The sequence below is a fragment of the Sprattus sprattus genome, assembly GCF_963457725.1.
Source record: "Sprattus sprattus genome assembly, chromosome: 8".
In the NCBI taxonomy this organism is placed as follows: Eukaryota; Metazoa; Chordata; class Actinopteri; order Clupeiformes; family Clupeidae; genus Sprattus; species Sprattus sprattus.
Window position 1 is genome coordinate 7,670,391 of NC_137927.1, and position 20,957 is coordinate 7,691,347.

The 20,957-nt window shown below is 45.3% G+C and overlaps 1 protein-coding gene across 1 annotated transcript in view; it reads right to left on the minus strand.

Moving 5' to 3' along the window:
• Positions 1-12,610, minus strand: part of thsd4 (thrombospondin type 1 domain containing 4) — a gene marked incomplete at its 5' end in the record, with an annotated part of 61,692 nt that extends 49,082 nt beyond the window's left edge. The window contains 6 exons of the mRNA XM_080843080.1: positions 2,266-2,402; positions 5,494-5,596; positions 7,270-7,633; positions 10,597-10,934; positions 12,419-12,488; positions 12,588-12,610. Of these exons, the coding sequence (XP_080699206.1) occupies positions 2,266-2,402; positions 5,494-5,596; positions 7,270-7,633; positions 10,597-10,934; positions 12,419-12,488; positions 12,588-12,610 (1,035 nt within the window). The remainder of the gene's footprint in view (positions 1-2,265; positions 2,403-5,493; positions 5,597-7,269; positions 7,634-10,596; positions 10,935-12,418; positions 12,489-12,587) is intronic.
• Between the last annotated feature and the right edge of the window lie 8,347 nt (positions 12,611-20,957).

A 20,957-nucleotide genomic window follows, 5' to 3' on the forward strand; every position in this document is an offset into this window, starting at 1 on the left:
CATCTGCCTTAGACTGAAGAGGGATAAAGATGGGGAGTTGCACACAGCAGAACATGAGAGAGAGGACGGGAGAGAAGAGAAAACACATAGTGCTCGAGAAAGAGGGAGGGAGAGACAATGGGATGGGATTTAAGAGCAAAGGGAGGAGAGTGTCTGAAAGAAGAAGTGGGAGAGAGCTAGACTGAGATTAAAACAGTAAATTCAAAGGGAGACGGAGACAGTCAGAGATTGGGAGTGTTAGAAAGAAGAATAGAAAGAGAGAGAGAAGACTAGATAGAGAGAGAAGAATATATATACAGTATACAGAGAGAGAGAGAGAGAAGAATAGAGAGAAGAATAGAGAGAATAATAAAGAGAAGAATATATAGAGAGAGACAGAGAGAGAGAAAGAGAGAGAGAAGGAGGTTATGATCAAGGCAAAGGTTTGGAGAGGACATAAGGATCATACTCTGCACTCTGAGTAGCAGATGTTTGAGTGTGTGTGTGAGTGAGTGAGTGAGTGTATGTATGTATGTGTCTGTGTATATATGTCTATGCATATGTACAGTATCTGTTTGCCTATGTGTGTGTGTGTGTGTGTGTGTGTGAGTGCACGTGAGTGTATCTTTATATTTGAGTGTGTGTGTATATTTGTGTGTGTTTGTGTGTGTGTGTGTGTTTGTGTGTGTGAGAGAGTGAGTGTGAGCGTATTTGTGTGTATATTTGTGTGTGTGTGTGCGCCTCATTATTTCTGCTCTCTTGCTCTGGCTCTGAAATGTACAGCCTCTCCCGGCTTTGCCGTGGGGACGTGTCCCGGCCCGCCGGATCTCCGGGCTGCAGCCCAGCATTCCTCACTGCAGGAGACAGCAGGGAGTGGTGGGAGAAAACAGGCTGGAGGATCCCCCTCCACTATAGCAGGGGAGAGAACCCCTCATACCCAACTAAATCACACTAATAGTCAAATACAAACACACAAGCAAACAGACACACACATACACACAGACACTTATACCTACACAAAGACAAACAGACAGCAATGTGCGCAATGAAAGCATAAACACAAACAGGCACAAATGCAAGCAAATAAACTCACTCACGCACAATTCACATCAAATAAACTAACTCACGCACAAACACGCACACACCCACAGACACAAACAATCACGAAAACAGTGTATCACTGACTGAGCTGCATCCTCCTTCACTACAGGACCCCAAACACAGGCACTTTTTAGCAGTCCAACTCATATGCCAAACCGTCGCCATGCCAACAGAGCATCCCAGAGGGGATGTCGGGGCTTCGAGGTCTGGTGAGAAAAAAAAAAAAAAACAACAACACAGCCCCAGCCAGCATGTCACTGGCATTTATGAAGGAAATTACACAAAGCCAGTACGAGATCAGAGTGCCCTTATCTTGATTAAATCTTAATATGGGAGAAATCTTGGCTGGATTAAAAAAGGTCATGGGAAATGGCTGATGTTGACCATACACAGAGCAGGAGAAAGGAAGACAGAGGGAGGAAACTGGACAAAAAGAAACAAAACACACCAACACTGCCACAAGAGTCCACATCCCACCTGAGTACAGGTTAATACCTGATTCAGGAAATCAAACACCTGTGTGACTGTGTGTGTGTGTGTGTGTGTGTGTGTGTGTGTGTGTGTGTGTGTGTGGGTGTGTGGGTGTGTGGGTGTGTGGGTGTGTGGGTGTGTGGGTGTGTGTGTGTGGGTGTGTGGGTGTGTGTGTGTGTGTGGGTGTGTGGGTGTGTGTGTGTGTGGGTGTGTGGGTGTGTGGGTGTGTGGGTGTGTGGGTGTGTGTGTGTGTGAGAGAGAGTGTGAATGTGTATCTTTAACTCCTTGGAAAGTGTTGAAATATCAGCACCCAAGGACATCCAAAGTTCACAGCACAGCCTTCTACAAAAACACATTTTCTCCTTCCCGGGCCAAGCATCGGTCTGCTTTAGTGTTTCACTTCAAACAGGCAGGTCAAAGGGAAGGAGCAGTCAGACTCCCTCTCGCAGCATTCACCCTCTCCCCTCATCTCCCTCTCTGACCTTTGAAGAACTCCACCCCACAGAAAATCCACACACATCAGATCTGAACCTGGTTTGGCACGGATCTGTCGGACCAGCGCCAGAACAGGACCAGATGTGTTCCAGAGCAAGCTGCTACTAGGCACAAGAAGACTGGTCCTTAAGCTCTACTGCCTCCTAGTGGCGCTTGTCTGGTCCTGCATTATGCTGCAGGATGTTTGTCGAGATGGTGGGCATCAGCCTGCATCTTTACCTGGCACCTCCCTGCCACACAGACGGAGGAGTTGTTCAGTCCGCACGGCGTTCCGTCGACGACTCGGTCAGACTGGCGCACATAAAACCGGAACCCGATAGCTCGACAGTTCAGCTCGCAGTGTTGATCGCCAGGAACTGCAGCAGAGAGAGAAGGGAGGAAGGGAACGTCAGTGGATTTGCTGGACTCGACTGGCCAGTCCACAATCTCCCACAAGAGGCCAGCACTGTCTATGTGAAGTCTAGGTGAACATGGCTATGGCAGACTGAGCATCTACTGAGCATATGTTGTTGTGCGCTAACAGCAAGACTTAAAGGACCTCTCTTTTATTTTAAAGATGTATTCACAGAAGACAGGCTCAATGGAAAAGGCCTAAGGCAAACTGGGTAAAAGTAACATCCACACATTTAATGTAATATTTATCACAAGACGACTCATATTACCATTGAAAGACCCTGCATCATCAGAACAACTTGTCTACTTGCCAATCCAAAGCAAGCATTTACTGTCATCCAACAATAAGTGTGTTCGATGCTTGGCTCTCTGTCTCTCTGCCTGCCTGCCTGCCTGTCTGTCTGTCTATGCAGAGATGTCTGCCTGCCTGCCTGCCTGTGTGTTCACAAATGGAGCAGAAGCCCCACAGTGGGGGGTGTGTGTGTGAGTGGCGGGCGAGGTCGAGAGAGACAGCTCTCTGTTGAACTCTGACACTCCCCGCACGTCAGCCACGTGTCATTGCTAGGCAACAGACGTGGCAGGAATCAGGGAATCATCAGAACAACTGCTAGTCAGTTTTCCACAGTGATCAACAAGAATACAAAAACGTACTCACCATCCAACTCAAAGAGTATGAAAGGATCCTGGCAGATCTGTGAGGTTCTCAGGCACTGGTACACAGCCATATCACTATATAGTCACTCAATAGAACTTAATTACGTTAATGATTTAAATGGTTCAGCTAATTGTTGATCCTGAATCGGCTGTCAAAGAATTTAGGTGGTCAAATAATGTTTATTGGTATTATAATATATCATGTCTCTGTTAACTAATCATGGTTTAATTAGAATCTTGAGGTATAGTATACGGCTAAAATTACCCCATGGCTAAATCCATAGTGGGGTTAATCAGTGGTTTGGCTGTGCCGGCTGGCATTGAACGCACATCACAGGGGGAGTGTTTTACAGCACCACGGGCACCCGGGCGTGAGTCCCTAAGGTGAGCTGTGCCAATCTTGGGTAATGCCACACAAATCCTCCAGAAGCAGCGGATGCTGTGCCTTCTCAACAAGGACCAATTACTGCCAATTATACCTGCGGATCCTGGCAAGGCTGGGCCACATTCTCAGAACTGCTGAGAGAGTTAGACACCCCTCAGCCTCAAGGTGTACGTGTGTATGTGTGTGTGTGTGTGTGTTTGGGTGTGTGCCTATGTGACATTGTTAATTTGACTGCAAATTATTGAATCACAATTATCATCACAAATTACTGAAACCAGCTTGTTTAAAATAGCTAAAACAGCTTGTTTGTACAATAATGTACTCCCTCATCACTCAAGTATGTGTGGGTGTCTGTGTGTGTGTGTGTGTGTGTGTGTGGAATGGAATATGAACAAACTATACATACACACACACACAAACTCAGCTCACCATGTCCAATAAACCTTAAGAAAACAAGCAGGCCTTTTGTCTGACAAGATTGAAGAGTATTTCTCCATAACCTCCAAATATATTAATGGAGGAAGGAATCTCTCATTAAGACATAACAAGCAGAGGAGTTCTTCTGTCTTATTATCCTCCCACTGCTGCTCTGACAGATTGACAGACAGGGAGATACCATTTGTATTAGCATCCCAAGATGACTGCACTATCCTGCAATATTTAATCAGTTGACTGGATACCCATGGATACCAGCCATGTGTAAAAAGGGGCCACCCTTGTGCTTAGCGAGGTGTGAGGGTGCACGTCAGAGCGCCCCCTGTCATAAACGTCCGACAGTCAGTCAGGAAGAGCACTATAAAAGTCATGAACTTGAGACAGAGTATATTGTGAGGTATCGCAGTCGGAGTAGCTGGCTGATGGTACTCCTATCACACAGAGGGAGGGTTGTGCAGAGAAAGCTTCAGGTCATAGTCTTACTCTGAGTGTGTGTTTCCACTGCACTCTCTTACTCTGTGTGTGTGTTTCCACTGCACTCTCTTACTCTGTGTGTGTGTGTTTCCACTGCACTCTCTTACTCTGTGTGTGTGTGTTTCCACTGCACTCTCTTACTCTGAGTGTATGTGTTTCCACTGCACTCTCTTACTCTGAGTGTGTGTGTTCCCACTGCACTCTCTTACTCTGAGTGTGTGTTCCCACTGCACTCTCTTACTCTGAGTGTTTGTGTTTCCACTGCACTCTCTTACTCTGAGTGTGTGTGTTCCCACTGCACTCTCTTACTCTGAGTGTTTGTGTTTCCACTGCACTTTCTTACTCTGTGTGTGTGTTCATGTGGGGCATCCCCCCCACATTAACAGTCTTCCCAAACTACTTAGTGGGGAGAGGCGGTACATTATACAGCGAATCTGCAACAATGTTGGCATTATAACAACACGGTCGGTAAGCCCACAGCCTGTATATGTAATCTTAACCCTGGCGGTCCCGTTCTCTGCTCTCTCCGTTGGGTTCTATGTCTGCCTTGCTCATACTATCCAGTTCCCTATACAGCAGTAGACTGTTACTACATGGCACCAGTATCACAGTACTATATCTTCTCAAACAAAAAGGTCATCTCGCATGACACATGGCATGACAAAATCTAGATTGGCATCAGGCTTGGACTCAGTTTGACCTAGTCTGTTTCCTGACAGCACACTCTTTGATGCAGGGCTGTTGAACACAGCCTAACACGATAAACAAGGCCAGTCTGACTCATGTCTTTGTTCCACATGGGGTAACCTTTAAACTATTTTGATGTATGTAATATGTAACAATACAATTAAAAACATACATAACAATATAATGCTTTGGGCTGTTTTGTATTCACTTTTGTATAATTTTTTTACTTGGTGAAATTGTAATGATGTGTGTGTGTGTGTGTGTGTGTGTGTGTGTGTGTGTGTGTGTGTGTGTGTGGGTGTGTGTGTGTGTATGTGTGGGTGTGTGTGTGTGTGTGTGTGTGTGTGTGTGTGTGTGTGTGTGTGGTGTGTATGGTGTGTGTTTGTGTGTGTGGGTGTGTGTGTGTGTTAGTGACTCACCCTCGTTAAAGGGCTCCCACTGGTATAGGCGGCCCATGAAAGGCTGGGTGTTGTAGGAGGAGCACTGCACCTCCCGGATACTCCTGCTGGAGGCTGGGCAGGGCTGGACACGCACACACATATACAGAGACACACACACACATACACACACACATATACAGACACACACACGCAAACACACACACACACACATGTACAGACACACACACGTATACACACACACACACATATGCAGACACACACGCATACACACACGCGCATATACAGACACACGTATATACAGACACACACACATACATACACACACACATATACAGACACACACACCCACACACACGGAAACACACATGCACACGTACGCACACAAGCACACACACATACAAAGCTCGGTTCAAAATCAATCCGAGTAGTGTGTCACACAGTAACTTGATACCACAGCTTCCAGTGCAAAGCGAGCATCAGAACAAAAAAACAACAAGTATGTGTAACAGAGAGACAGACATCAAGTGGGCAATAGTTGGAAAGAAGGGAAAAGATGCTCCAAAACAAAGGAGGTGATGTGAAAGAAAAAATACTCAGCATGAAACCAAAAGGAAACAAAAGATAAACACAAAGAGAAAAAAATATCAAAGGCAAAGTCTGAAGCAGTGGTGAGGTGATGAAGTATCCCCCTGGCACCCATGGAGTCCTGACTGTCGGGTGAAAGGTCATCACGATTGAACTCTGACCCCTGTGGTTGCCACGGGGGCAGTGGGTTTCGAGGCAGGGCTGCATTCCTCAAGGGGCTCCATTCCTGGATTTTTACAAGCACAGCTGAGGGCCAGAGTGGCATCCCCACACTTCTCCACTCTCGACTCTGTCTCCCCCCTTCTTTCTTCCCTCCACTCTCTCTGCTGCAGACCGACCCCCCTGCGTTCTCCTCAGACCATCACTTGAATACTACACCACCCCTGCTCCTCCATACAGCTGCCATCTGGTCCCTACGGGGTGGTTTCCCTCAAACCATTCCATACTGCATTCAAGTACCCTTACTCTTCTTAGCTCCTCTTTAGCGTAGTACCCCTTAAAGGTCTTCTTTACTGTGCACTGTGTTTGGGATGTACCCTTCAACTTCTCCACCCTTGGCACCACACTTTACTAACCTATTATCTAATGTGATTCCTCTACTCTGATGCCTATATTCAACCAGATATGGTCTGAGTTTGCACACTGTCTTCTGAAACTCATACTGGTAACATTTGGATAATTACATCCTCAAAACATAATTGCTCATACTGAGCCATACAATTGGTCATAATAAGAGAGATAAGAAAATTATAATAATTACGATTATAAAAGATAAAGTAATGTGTGAGATTATTATTGCCACTGTGGTCACATTAGCTGCAGATTTAATCACATTCTTAACACCCCGACAGACATTCCTTTTTAATTAGGAACCAACTTTGTCCTCTTGTGACTTTGCAGTGTAGCAAAATCAGTGAGAAATTCCATTGATTTGGAGCAGGTACAAAAGATTACTGAATTAATGGAAATCATTTCTGAAAGGTAAAATGGCCTGGAAGATCATTATACTTGATTACTGTGATATGCCCAAGATACTGTATACTCCCCAGTTCTATGCTCATTCTACCAAACCTTCAATTTCATTTCATTTCATTTCATTTCATTTCATTTCAATTCAATTCAATTCAATTCAATTCGGTGAAGGCTGAACTGAGTTGAACTGAACTGCCTTGAAGTGAATAATTCTCATGTTGGAACTGCTAGGCTTACACTTGTGTTGCAGACCCTGTACTGGCTGGGTGAGCCATTGCAGGAGGAGGTGGGCAGTGGGTTGTAGGGCCTGGCTGCGGCCGATGCCTGCTGCTGTGGGTCTGTGCTGGGCTGATGCAGGGACACCCAGGCTGAGCCGCCCTGTGGCTGGGAGATGGGGGTCTGGTGGTGGGAGCCGGCATAGCTGTGATAGGGGCTGTGAGCTCTCGAGGTCTGCCGGGGTCTGCCGGGCCGGCCGTCCCTGTAAACGGAGCGCCTCTGCCGGTGAGGGGGAAGGGAGCCTGGTTCCTTCTGGAGGGGCACCATGTAAGGCATGCGGCCATAGCCGTATTTCCCCGGGACGATGGGGCCATTTCCACCCCTCCTGGTGAGAAAAGATATAAAACACATAAACACAAACAAACAGAAGTACTATTAGCACCTTTTTGCCCCTGAACTACTCTTGCTTGCTGCATAACCGGCTCAACCTGCACAATCAGTGTAGATGGATGTATGCCAGACCAGGGGCAGAGTGAAGGCCGAAGTACCCTTCAGTACCGATTAGTGCTGTAGCGACGCGTCGATGACGTCGACGCGTCGATTTCAAAATTACGTCGACGCCATATTTTTACGTCGACGCTTCGGCACATACACGTGGTTGACCCAAACAGAAACAAACATTGCGCAAGGACTGAGAGCAGAAACGCAGGGAATTGCTTGGCGGCATTAGTTGATATTGGCGATCTAACGTAGTGAATCATGATACATACTATAAGCTGACCAACACCATGACTTAGCTCTCTGTGCCGTTTGTTCATGCTTAGTTGCCGTGTTCTGCAGCCGTAAGTTAACGTTAACTTAACTGACACACTAGTAGCTAGCTAACGTTAACTACTAGCACCCAAGCACGAACAAACTGCACGGAGAGCTATAGTTTGCTAGCACCACCGAAGTGCGCAGAGCTCAAGCTACACAACACAACACACTGAACAAACGTTAAATTAATGTAACCAACGTTACTTATTGTCCCCTTCACGAGAGACAATGGGGTGCGTTTCTATCTCCATTCTCAAACGTCTCGTATTTAACGTTTGTTCAGTGTGTTGTGTAGCTTGAGCTCTGCGCACTTCGGTGGTGCTAGCTAACTATCTTCTTAGCTCTCCGTGCAGTTTGTTCGTGCTTGGTTGCTGGTAGTTACGTTAGCTAGTTACTATAGCGGCAGCGGCTAGACAGCTGTGTCAGTTTAGTAAACGTTAACTTACGGCTGCAGAACACGCCAACCAAGCACCAACAAACGGCACAGAGAGCTAACTCATGCTGTGGTCATTTACGAGTCAAACACATAACATTAGACTAACGTTGGCCAGCTTATAGTATGTATCATGATTCACTACCACGTTAGATCGCCAATGTCAACTAATGCAGCCAAGCAATGTCCAGGACAGGGCTGCACATAAGGTGGTGCGCAGTGCTCATCAATGAATGCATTTTTTTATAAGCACTGAAAACATTTAAATTAATGAGCACCACATCCAAATGTGATAGGGCTCATTTGAGTACCAAACATTTTTACTGTGAACTCTAGATAAACATGAAATGCATTGTTGGACTTTTGCTGTGCAAAACGGTGCTCATTAAAGTATATTATTAAGATTTTTTGGGGTATTTATTTGAGATACATTATGGTTTTAATCGAGCAACAGAAAAATAATCGTTAGACTAATCGTCCAATTAGTCGTTAGATTAGTCGACTATTCGATAAAATAATCGCCAGATTAATCGTTTTGAAAATAATCGTTTACCCCCAGCCCTAGTACCGATACGGATGTGCGGATGTGCGCACGGATACGGATGTGTGTATTGGTGTGTCCCAAGTACACTCGCTTTTGTGCTTTTGCAGACAAGCGCTTACGGACAAGCTGAGCTCATGCACACTACGGCCTTACTGTACTGAGCTCATTTTTGCTCATGTGTGATCAATACGGACATGTCCGTACGGACACAAAATTTAACTGCAGCGCGAATAGTCCCTAGGACTGTGCAGATGACAAAATTGCGTCTTCCGCACTGCTCTATGTCTGCAGAAGTGTACCAAAACACTTTAGCCACTATCTGAGAACCTTCACTAATTAGCAAAATCCAGAAAATAATTCTGACACAGGGCAGAGCTCCTGCATTCTGAGCCTGAAATTAGCTTCTCTGACTAACAGATAGGCAGGCCGGGGAGGTAAAGCTGTTTTAACACTCCCAAAACTTGCGAGAGGAAATATGGAACTGCTTGCGTGGCAAATAATGAATGCTAAACAACCACATTAGAAGCCCAACCACAACAAATGAAACTTATATCTGCCATCCAAACTTGCTCTTCGGCAAAGGGTATTTATTCATGCCTTAACACACAAGCAGTCTCAGTGCTGATCAGCTCCATCTTATTATCCCCAGCCCAGCGGACTGGGCTCACAGGAGCAGCCAAGCCCCAGCAGCGCTATTCACTCTGTCAGTAACAGAGGGCCTTTGGTTAGTCTGGTCAGCAGAGGGGTGGGGTGGCGACTGACGAGCCACACTGTGAACTCAGGGCTCTCATCAGTGGAAAAACTTCAACACACCAAACAAGGCAGACAGACAGGAGAGGAAAAGCTTCAACACACCAAACAAGGCAGACAGACAGCGGTCTCAACTGGTGTGGAGATGTATTTATTACTCAAGACAACAGAAAGGTGAGTCTACAATTTGACACGAATAAGACCTAACTTCAGAGTAGACACACTTCAGATACCTAGTGGTCCCCTTAAACTATAACAAGAATATTTGTAGCTATCTCTACCAAATGATGGCTCGACGACTGATGTTATGCAAAACTTTTGCTTTTATTAAACTGTATGACACACGTTAATTATAACACCGTAAGAGCTTGACATCTCCTTTAGTAGAGTAGAAACCTTGAACTTTCAATAATGAACTAACTTCCAGTGACTTTCGAGCGGGCAACCCTTTCATCTCAAAACATCCATGTCACAGGTCACATATACAAAATAAAAGTCTTTAGTTTAACAAAATACAATTCTTAGTATCTAATATTAAAGGTCCTTTGTACCACATTTGACATAGAAAAATATTAAATATCACACTGAATAAACCGGGTCATCTACAAAATTTCAGTGCAGGGGCATTGACAGACTGTTACTGTCCCCAAAGCAGAGGCCTATGTCTTGGTCATCAGTACTTGCTCTTAGACTAAAAGCATCCATACCATAAGCATCCATACTATAAGCACCCAGACTGTAAGCATCCAGACTATAAGCATCTTACTCTAACAGCTGAGCAAGAAAAACATGAGGATGCAGTCACCTTCTCTCAGGGCGGCTCACTCGTGGCTGAGTCCTGACGTCGCCCACCTGCGAGTTATTGGCATGGACAGGGTATCCGGCCTCGCGGTACAGTGGCACAGACGGGCGCAGGGCGGACACCACCAGGCCTGGTGACAAGGGCTGACCACCGGGGTGAGAGGGGTGTGGGGGAGCCACGGGGGAAGCGTAGGCCGGAAGGCAGGGTCTGGTCTGCTCCTGCGCCCCGCCTCCACAGCTGCGCGAGCAGTCTGCCCACGGCCCCCAGGACCCCCATGAGCCAGAGGGCTCCCCCTGGGGGACAGGGGGATCCTGCTGGAGCTCAGGCCTCTGCGCAGCAGCCTGTGGGAGTATATATGGGCATCATTGATTCTTAAAAACAACTATAACACATTTTGTTGTTAGTACGTAAATGGCTCATCTCTAGGAATTCTGTTAGATAACAATGATCAAAGACAAGTCTAAAGTGGTGTACTTTCACACAGAGAGAGAATTGTTGCCCTGCCTGTTGTTCTCTAAAATGATTCATCAATTCATTCATCAGCTTAAACAAGTAGGGTTTTGAAGGCTGATTCTGTCCCAGTGTGAAGTGAATCTTTAATCATTAGGGCTGCACTGGGCCATCAGTGGTCGTCTGAAAAAGACACGCTGTCTTTTCTGTTCTTTTCTTTCATCCATCCATCCATCCATCCATCCATCCATCTGCTTAGTCTGCCAAAGATGGTATCAGAGGGCGCTACTCTTCTCTCTTCTCTCTCTCTGTCTCCTCTTGTCCATTGCCAGGCTGCTTAACGTGCCAGGTCTTCAGTGCCAGCTCCGAGCGCGGGTGTGGAAATCAAGCTCTTCCTCTGCGCCACTTTGTCTGCATTCATCGCCGGCGCTCTGAGGCAATGCCTAGCGCAAAGTGCGGTTTGAGAAAGAAGAAAAAGGGCCCCTGCTCTTGGCTTCTGATCGGATGGGTAAGAGAATACGCCAGTGGCAGTGGGGTGGGCGGGTGGGTTGTATAGATGGAGCTGGCACTAGGCTCTGGTGCTGTCTGTCACCGGGCCCCTCTGACAGGCATTCACAAAGCCCTCTGGCCTCCCCACTGCTGCCAGCCTTTGTAACCCCAGCCCAGAGTTACTCTAGAGGTCAGGCGGAGGTCAAGCAGCTGGACCCCAGGGAGCAGCCAAGGAGCCAGCCCTGGCGAACTGGCCCCAGGGAGTTAATGGCAAGCTCTCCTGTCTTTCATCTAGTAAACTACACATCACAGGCAGTTTTAGCCAATCAGCAGGGTCCCCCTCGAATCAAGGCCCACCCCTTTCCCTTTTCTCTTTCTCTGTTCCTCTAAGGTTGAGGAGAGAAGGACGTGATGACAGCGGAGTTCACCTCGGCCCCTGCACCTTAAGCACTCTCCCTACTGGGCTGCTTAAGTGTGCGTATGTGTATGTGTGTGTGTGTGTGTGTGTGTGTGTGTGTGTGTGTGTGTGTGTGTGTGTGTGTGTGTGTGTGTGTGTGTGTGTGTCTGCAAACGGATTTACCCTTCACCCCCACCACCTCCCCCCAGGGGCAGACAGCATGTTTACAGAGAGAGATCAGAGAGCGCAGCACACTTTAACAGCTCTGCGGTTCAACACCTCAGCCGTGACCGCAGCAGCGGTTGTAAATCTGGTTGGCTCAGAAGACGCTACCACAGGAGGGGTGTGGTACGGACAAGCTGCCCTGGGTATAAGTATACCGCATTTACTGTATGGCCTGTGGTTTGTCATGACATGATGCTGGAAGAGTCTGAATGCACAAGTGATTATGTTTGCTCCAAGTAAAAAAAATGCCATCAAATAACATACCCTTGGGTGACCTGCAGCATGCTGGCTATGCAGAGACCTCAGGCTGACCAGCATCACCACTATGGAGACTCTACAAGCAATACAATCATAAACTCACGGTTCAGAGTTTGATAGTTAACAGATACAGTATGCAAAGATGCATGCAACACCCATGCAAGGAATGTCCTACCTCAGGCACCCCGGTGTCCACATACTGGCAGCGTAGGCTACTGTTGACGGACGGTCGATAGGCTCTATAGGGGAGGGACGTAAAACTGAAGCCTGTTTATGGCTGCATGCACACGAACTAATGCCCCTCTGTCCCACTTAATCGTGAAAAGGGACCCCTGACCTCACACTATAAGCGACTCCACTTTCAGATTTAACAGAGAAACATAAAAAGTGGTAGTAGTCACATTTTTCCTAAAAATAAATAAACCTGTTTTTTTTTTTTTTTTTTAAAGAGCCTGCAAATGCTCCCATATACTATCAGGACAGACATTTAAGGAAACCCACATAAAAAAAAACTAATAAGGAAAACAATACATTATTCGTTAATAGGAGAAGTAGTAAGTGCCAGATAAAACGAAATTGCATTTGAAAGCTGTATAACAGCACTACGCTAGGCCTATCAAACAGCAGAACAGTTTAATAGTTCATATAACACTTAATGTGGATGCAGTATAAAATCATGTGGAAAAATTGTGATTCTCCAATAGAAAAATAATAACATAATTGCTTAAAATAGTTTTTAAAATGCCTATCCAGGTAAAAAAAAAAAAAAAAGCATAGCACTTTGCAAAAAAAATTGCTAAATCTCTGAAGCAACCCGAAAACTTGTGTAAAAACATGCAACTTACAACTTCGTGAAGGTAACTGCCAAGGGTGCAGGTTGTGGTGAGGTACTTCTTCCTGATGTATTTCTTTATGCCACTGTTTACAACAGCATCCGTAAAAGTTGCCTTTAACTCTAAATCACATCAACATCCATGATACCGTGTAATCTCCCAAAGATCAATTTTCTGAATGAATAAGTCACAGGCACAGCCGGTGAATTAGAGACACAGGATCCTTCGTTGTAGCCGCTCGATGTTTTTATCTTTGCACCCATGAAAATCTCGTGGAAATGGTTATGCTTGTCAACACGTATTTACGTCTCAAAGTCAACAAAAAAAAGATCAATTCACACAGCCCAAGTATCGACACAGCCAGGTGGTACATTGTTTACGTTATAAGGTAATAAACTCCATAATTTCGGCGCAACACTCTCAACACATTTTAGAATTGTCCTTTGCAAAGTGCTCCACGCTTCATGGCTTCAGGGTACTTATGTGTAACAGAAAGCGTTTCGAACATTTTCAAAGGTGCGCTGAGGAACAATTGGATCATTCGGAAGAGGAGACCCTGCCATCTGAGGGGACGTTCCCGAACCAAACGTTCACTGCCCGTGATCCTTGTGGCAACCATCCAGCGGTCTCATTGGCGCCTCGGGATTCATAAATAAAAAGCACCAGTTCCCCTTACACTCCGAGCAGCGTTAATAATCCATCTCTTTTGAGCTGACACCATCCAATGCATTATCCACTGATAAAACATCGGTCTGACTCAGACCAATGTTTGTTGCATGCACCGTCTGTCATAAAAAAGTTAAGTCTTCACGCACTCACTGCTGTCCATCGACAGATAGTGCAGTTCACAGATTTAAAGAGAAACCCATTGCGCCCTCTAGTGTATTACTTAGTGTGTACGTGATTGTGTGTGGGAGAGAGTGGCACACAAGGAGAAATTTGGCAGTGCCCAATTACAACTAACCTGAGCCAACTATAGCTATTTTAAGATGTGATATAATTCTGAGCAGTATTGCCCTCACGGGATGCAAGCACTAGGCTATTACATATTTGCAATGGGGGGAAACGCTGGCACTGAGGCGTTGGTTCGTAGAACTTTCTCTCCCCAAATGGGTGGCCACCAGCACGTTCTCATGTGTAAAATATGGACCGAATTACCTTTTTTACCATGGTGACAGGGGAAACATTCCGTGACCCACCCAAAGAAATCTGGGCCAAGAAAGACAGGTAGCAACGTCACACCCTAGATACCTCTGAATGAGGAAGGCACGCTGCTGTCACAGCTCATCTCTTTTAACGCTGCCAGACTCACGGGCCTTTCCAGTTCGTTTCAGCTAATGTATTTTTAAAGATGGTTATCGGTTGGTTTTCAGTGATTATTTTATGGGGGACGCGCATGTGTTATCACCTGTCTTACAGGAGAAATTTGATTCGTATATCTTCTGAGTAATTAATCGGCGTTGCCTATGTATCTAGGGCTTTTTTCAGAGAGCGGGAGCCTTGTGCCTGACCCCGGCCTGCTTGGTGTGTGAGCAGTTCCACCGGTAAATCAGTGCTTTGTGTGGAAGACTCCAGCTTTGTTGTCTTGGTCCTACCGAGTGAGTCGCCTAATTCCACTGCGCAAATGTTACGCTCGGATGAACTTGCAACCGGAGCTGGTGTTGCATGGTTGACACACTGGCCAGACGTGACATTTGCCTAAGATTTCATGGGCTTTGACAGCAGAGCCGATTGTCAACAATAAAGCCTCCTTTAAGTTTGGTTATGAACGCCTGCGTTTCCTGTTGCACCACTCATACTCTGCTGTCACAACACAGGCTATGTGGACAATGTTGATTTGGGCCCCGAACTCGGGTTTAACTCCTCTGTTGCCAAATGCAGACCACAGGCGACTAAACCCAATTAAAATTCTTAATAGTCTACTGTTTCCGATGACCTATTCAAACTATACAATTGGCAAGGGTCCCTGGCACGGCAGCATGTCTCCACATTGCCTTGTCATAGCACAGCGCACAGTAGAGCTGTGTTAACTACCTCAAAGACAACTGACCCTGGAACAGATTTGGCCCCAATCAGGAGCGGAACCCAAATTTGGAAATGCAAACACCTCACTCTGGTGCACAAAACAAACAGCTATAAATCTGCAGCTTTAAATGTTTGATTGCCTTTTGTTTTTATTTCATGATTGCAGTTTGTATGACAGGGCCTGAGAGTAAGCTGTGTATTGGGAATGCAAACAATGAGCAAAGCCGATGTGTATTGATTTTGAAGTCTGTATATATTTCTGCAACAGTGAGTTCATTATTTTAATGTTTTAATTTACTGTTGCGTGGATGATAAATCTACCGCGCTTGTAACTGTGAATGAAAAAGTCTGCCAAATGAAAAAATATAACTTTCAGTCGCTTGTTTCACATGTTAAGAATGTGTTAGATCAAATCATACAACAACACAATTAATGACATACAGTATATCAAACAAGGAATTTTAAACCCTCATCTTTACATAAACATTGATACCAAGACTAGATTCCTTAACAGGCTGGGCCCTGCCCAGGAAACCACCTAGATCCAACCCTGCACAGAATTAAAGAAGAGAGGGTAGTGGGGGGTGGTAGAGTTAGCACTAGCCTTTAGGCACCCATGTACACTGGAGAAAACCATCTTCATAGCCACTGCTATATCCATCTAGCTCTGCACGCGGTGGCCATTCCCTGCTCTCAGCCACCTGCTTCCAGACCTCATTCCTCCTAATGCTCTGTGGGGGCCTTGTTGAGTAAACATTTACACGATCCCGAGGCGAGGGGGATAAACCTGCATTAGCTACTGTCAAAGCCAAGCAGCTGGCCCATCTCACTGTAGCCAGCACCAGGGCACCAGTCCATTACACACTGACACGGCACGGTCATATCCGGTCCTGGTTGTGCCCTCGCTAGCCCCAAAAATAGACCCCCCCCCCTTTGTCACACAGGCATGGAGACTGTCTTTTGGCAGACAGCTACCCTTCCTCTGAAATGTTATTGTTTTAAAATGAAAACCTGCAAAGATTAACTGCGTGGAAAGCCACTGTAGGGTAAGCCAAGTCTACATTACCTGAGGGTTGTTTATCAGTGATGGATTACTTGGGGGGTGTACGTTTTTTATTCAAGTCACAGTCACTCACATTGGTATGATTTTGTATAGTTCAGTAATTGTAACCAATCTGAATTCTACTGACTGTCTCAGATAAACTACAGAATTCTCGGAATGAGAATCACAGTTAGAGAGAGAGAGAGAGAGAGAGAGTGATTAACAGACAGAGACCAACCTAGAAAGAACCAGCAGGAGAGAGTGAAATAAAGATAGAGAGGAGGAGGAGAGAGAGAGAGAGAGAGAGAGAGAGAGCTGGAGGTACCCGAGGTTGCCCGTTTCCCACACCGTTCATTGTGGGATGTCTAAACTCTCAGCTGTCCCTCTCATCACCCCTCTGCTGGTTCTGACATGGCCAGGGCATTAGCATGTTGCTACGTCTGTACAACATACATGTGGGCAAGATGTTTCTCACTTACATACGTCTGTGTCATCATGTGTTTTCAGAGGTACTTCAAAGCGTTGTTGAGGCTTTATGATACGAGCGCAGCAATCATTCACACGGACACCATCTTCCCTCCGCCCCGGTGGTTTTCATTCTTCATTAATAACTATCCTGGGGCTTTTTTCCTGCACCGTTATCAAAGGGATTTGGCGGATTAGAACGAAGGATTCCTCACTGACAGCAGGTCTTGAAGCATGTGGGTACCGATCGGTCAAACTGAATTAATTAAAGCCAGTCACTGACACACACACACACACACACACACACACACACACTCTGTTGCTAAAATATAAACGCACAAGTTGTGTTTTGCTTACGGAAGGTAAATCTCCCCCTGGCCTCTATCCATGGCAGTGTCAGATGGGGCCTGGTGGCAGGAGTCATATAAAGCATACACACACACACACACACACACACACACACACACACACACACACACACACACACACACACACACACACACACACACACACACTGTAGAGAGAACTACCTGCACACACACATATACATAGAAGTGAGGCACCCATGCACAAACACAGCAGAGAGAAGAACCGTGCTGTACAGACACCAATATCTCAGATGGAGAAAATAGATCACACACACATACACACACACACACACACTATCGACTAACTTAGAAATTCACTTTCTTGTTGGACTCACTATTCATTTCTCCCAATACATCGCCACCCTGTCAGACATTCATTTGTCACAGGCAAAACACAAGACCTTTGATTCTCCACACACACAGGCCCCATAGTTCATACGTGGAAAGAGGTGATGGGGTTAGAATGCCTTACAGTGTCACTTCCTGTAAATAGTCTCCCTCACATCCATCTGATAGGTGATTAACTGGAGTGGATTCCTCTGGCTCCAAGGTCACGACCCCTACAGGCCAACTGGAGGGGAGTCTCCTCTGTGCATGCTGTGAGTCTCCCTCAATGATTCCGCTGGCTCCCACCTCAGCCCTCTGCTCCCGTCCCGACATGCTTCCACACGCAGTTCAGGATTCCCTCTGGTCTCTCCAGGCTCCAGCACTAAGGTGCCATAGACTCATCCCAGCAGCAAACAATTTTCAGCAGAGTGTAATTACTAGCTGGATCACACACACATGCACACACACACACACACACACACACACACACACACACACACGCACACATACACACACACACACATACATGCACACACACATGAACACACACACATACATACATGCACACACATATACATACACACACACACACACCCACCCACTGAGTATCACATACATACACACAAACAAACACACACACAAACCCCCCCCCCCCCCCCCCCCCCCCCCCCCCCCACACACACACACACACACACACACACGCACACACACACACACACACGCATGATAGGTGAAAATTCACCCTAGTTACCTCAGGACTCTGGAGTTGCATATACCGGTAAGTATATTTATTAGACAAACAACAATTGCAATTGGGCTCACTCCCAGCACAAGGCTGGAAGTTAAGCCATGATCAACACATCGCACAAGGTTTTTATAGACAGAAGTTTAGCTTTCAGTAGGGATAACCACGTGGTGGATCTCTGATGTCCAAGGCAAGGATAGAAGTTTTGCCAGGTAGGAAGAAGCTTATCACCTCTGCTCTAAACATGCTCTTGTAGATATGCAGACTGGTGGCACCTAATATTCTAAGTTACAGACACGCAGAAACATAGAAAAGCCATGTTCCTGCTTTCATAAGCACATGATTCATCCAAGGTAATTATTAATACAAGGTACTTGATGAATACATTCCTAAGTCATGAACAGTGCTTGGAAATTATCTTTATCAATGCACACACACACAGAGCTCACTTGCTGAGCGATGTTTCAATGATAAAGCAAACGCCCCAAACCCTTGGCTTTACCTCTCCATTGTGAAGCAAGGACAGCTGTAAAATGAACAAAATGCACACTTGACAAACTGTTAAATAAACAAACTGTCCCCATTTCCTCTTACTGCCATTAGACTAAATGATATATATACAGCCGCGGAAAAAATTAAGAGACCACTTCAAAATTATCAGTTTCTCTGGTTTTACTATTTATTGGTATGTGTTAAAGTAAAATGTACATTTTAGTTTTATTCTATAACCTACTGGCAACATTCCTACCAAATTTCAAATAAAAATATTGTCATTTAGATCAGGGGTGCAACTGCCCAATGTCAGGGGGGTATGCAGCAACAATTTTGGCGCCCCCCCCCCCCCCCACACGTTTTTTTTCTTTCTTTTCTATGGTGCATACAGTATATACTGTACACACAGACACAAATATATATATACATATATTAACAATATTAAAAAATAATAAACAGTTGCAAACATTAACATTAAAATGATAACCATTGCAAAATAATGCCTTAAAACGCAAAAGTAAGCCTACAAATAAAGATCTTTTAAGGTGATGATGTGTAACAATGCTGCTACCAAAATATTCTAGAGTGCTATTTAGTTGCTACTAAATAATAACACTCCGTGCCTTTTCCCTTGCCCATTTATCTTGTATTGCACCATGCCAACAGATAGCCTGTATGTTTGACAGCACAGCTAACATAAACAGCTAATGGTAACCATGGTAACCAGAGTTACGTTTCCAGCTTCTTGGTAGTTACTGTGAATGCTACCCCATCTTATATTTACCAGTTGTTATTTTGCCTTAATAAAATTGAGATGTGTCATACATGGGATTGGTACAGTAGGGTTAAACCAAAATCTAAATGTAGCTATCATCAGCCTAATTGATGAGGCTTAAGCTAGCCATAAACCCCCATTTGGCTGCTACATTTCTATGTTAGCAAACGCTAGCTAGCCTGCTAGCTAGTCTGTTAACATTATTTGCAAGCCTCCAAGCACAAACGTAAAGTCACCTTAAAACCTACCTGTTGCCTTTCACCATCCACTTATTTAATTGCTGTTGCATCCCCTGACATGTCTTCTCTTTTTCCCTCTTTCTTTTTCTGTTTTCAGCTCCTGACAGCTTTTTTGCTTTATCCATCTTCCATCCAACCAACTCACTACTCGTAGCCTAGTTCTAACTGCTTGTGTGTTGAGCGGTCACGGCGCTCACTCTCCCTCTACTATGTCAAAATTCTATTATGGAATCTTAATAGATGAGGCGCCTACTCTAGTCTGTTTAGTCCTCTAACATGGTATATAACATTAAGGAAATGCAGAAATGATTTAGAAACGCACAACAGCAGCTACATTAGGAAAATCCCCAAATTTTTTTTTTTTTTTTTTTTTTTTTTTCCATCGCTTTGGCGCTCCCATGGTGCGGCGCCCCTATGCGCCGCATACAGCGCATACCCACTTTTTGCGCCACTGATTTAGATCATTTATTTGCAGAAAAATGACAATTGGTCAAAATAGCAAAAATGATGCAGTGTCTTCAGATCTCGAATAATGCAAAGAAAACAAGCTCATATTCATTTTTAAACTACACAATACTAATGCTTACACTTAGGAAGAGTTCAGAAATCAATATTTGGTGGAATAACCTTGATTTAAAATCACAACTTTCATGTGTCTTGGCATGCTCTCCACCAGTCTTTCACATTGCCGTTGGGTGACTTTATGCTACTCCTGGCGCAAGAATTCAAGCAGCTCGGCTTCTTTTCATGGCTTTTGACCATCCATCTTCCTCTTGATCACATTTCAGAGGTTTTTTATAGGATTCAGGTCTCGAAATTGGGCTGGCCATGACAGGGTCCTGATCTGGTGGTACTCCATCCACACCTTTACTGGCCTGGCTGTGTGACATGGAGCATTGCCCTGCTGGAAAAAACACTTCTCAGAGTTGGGGAACATTGTCAGAGCAAAAGGGAGCAAGTTTTTCTTCCGGGACAACGTTGTACTTTGCCTGGCTGAGGTTTGTAAAAGACCATAAGGATTGAAAAAGCGGACTGGAGGTTCTTCTAAGTTCGTCTTCTCTGATGAGTCCGATTTCACAGTAGGTGCAAGACTCTCTGGCTTGTAGGCCTCTCCAGGTCTCCGTCTAACCATCAGACGACCATGTGTTGGGCAAAGCTGAAAATTGGACTCATCAGAGAAGACGAACTAGAAGACCCTCCAGTCCGCTTTTTTCAATCCTTATGGTCTTTTACA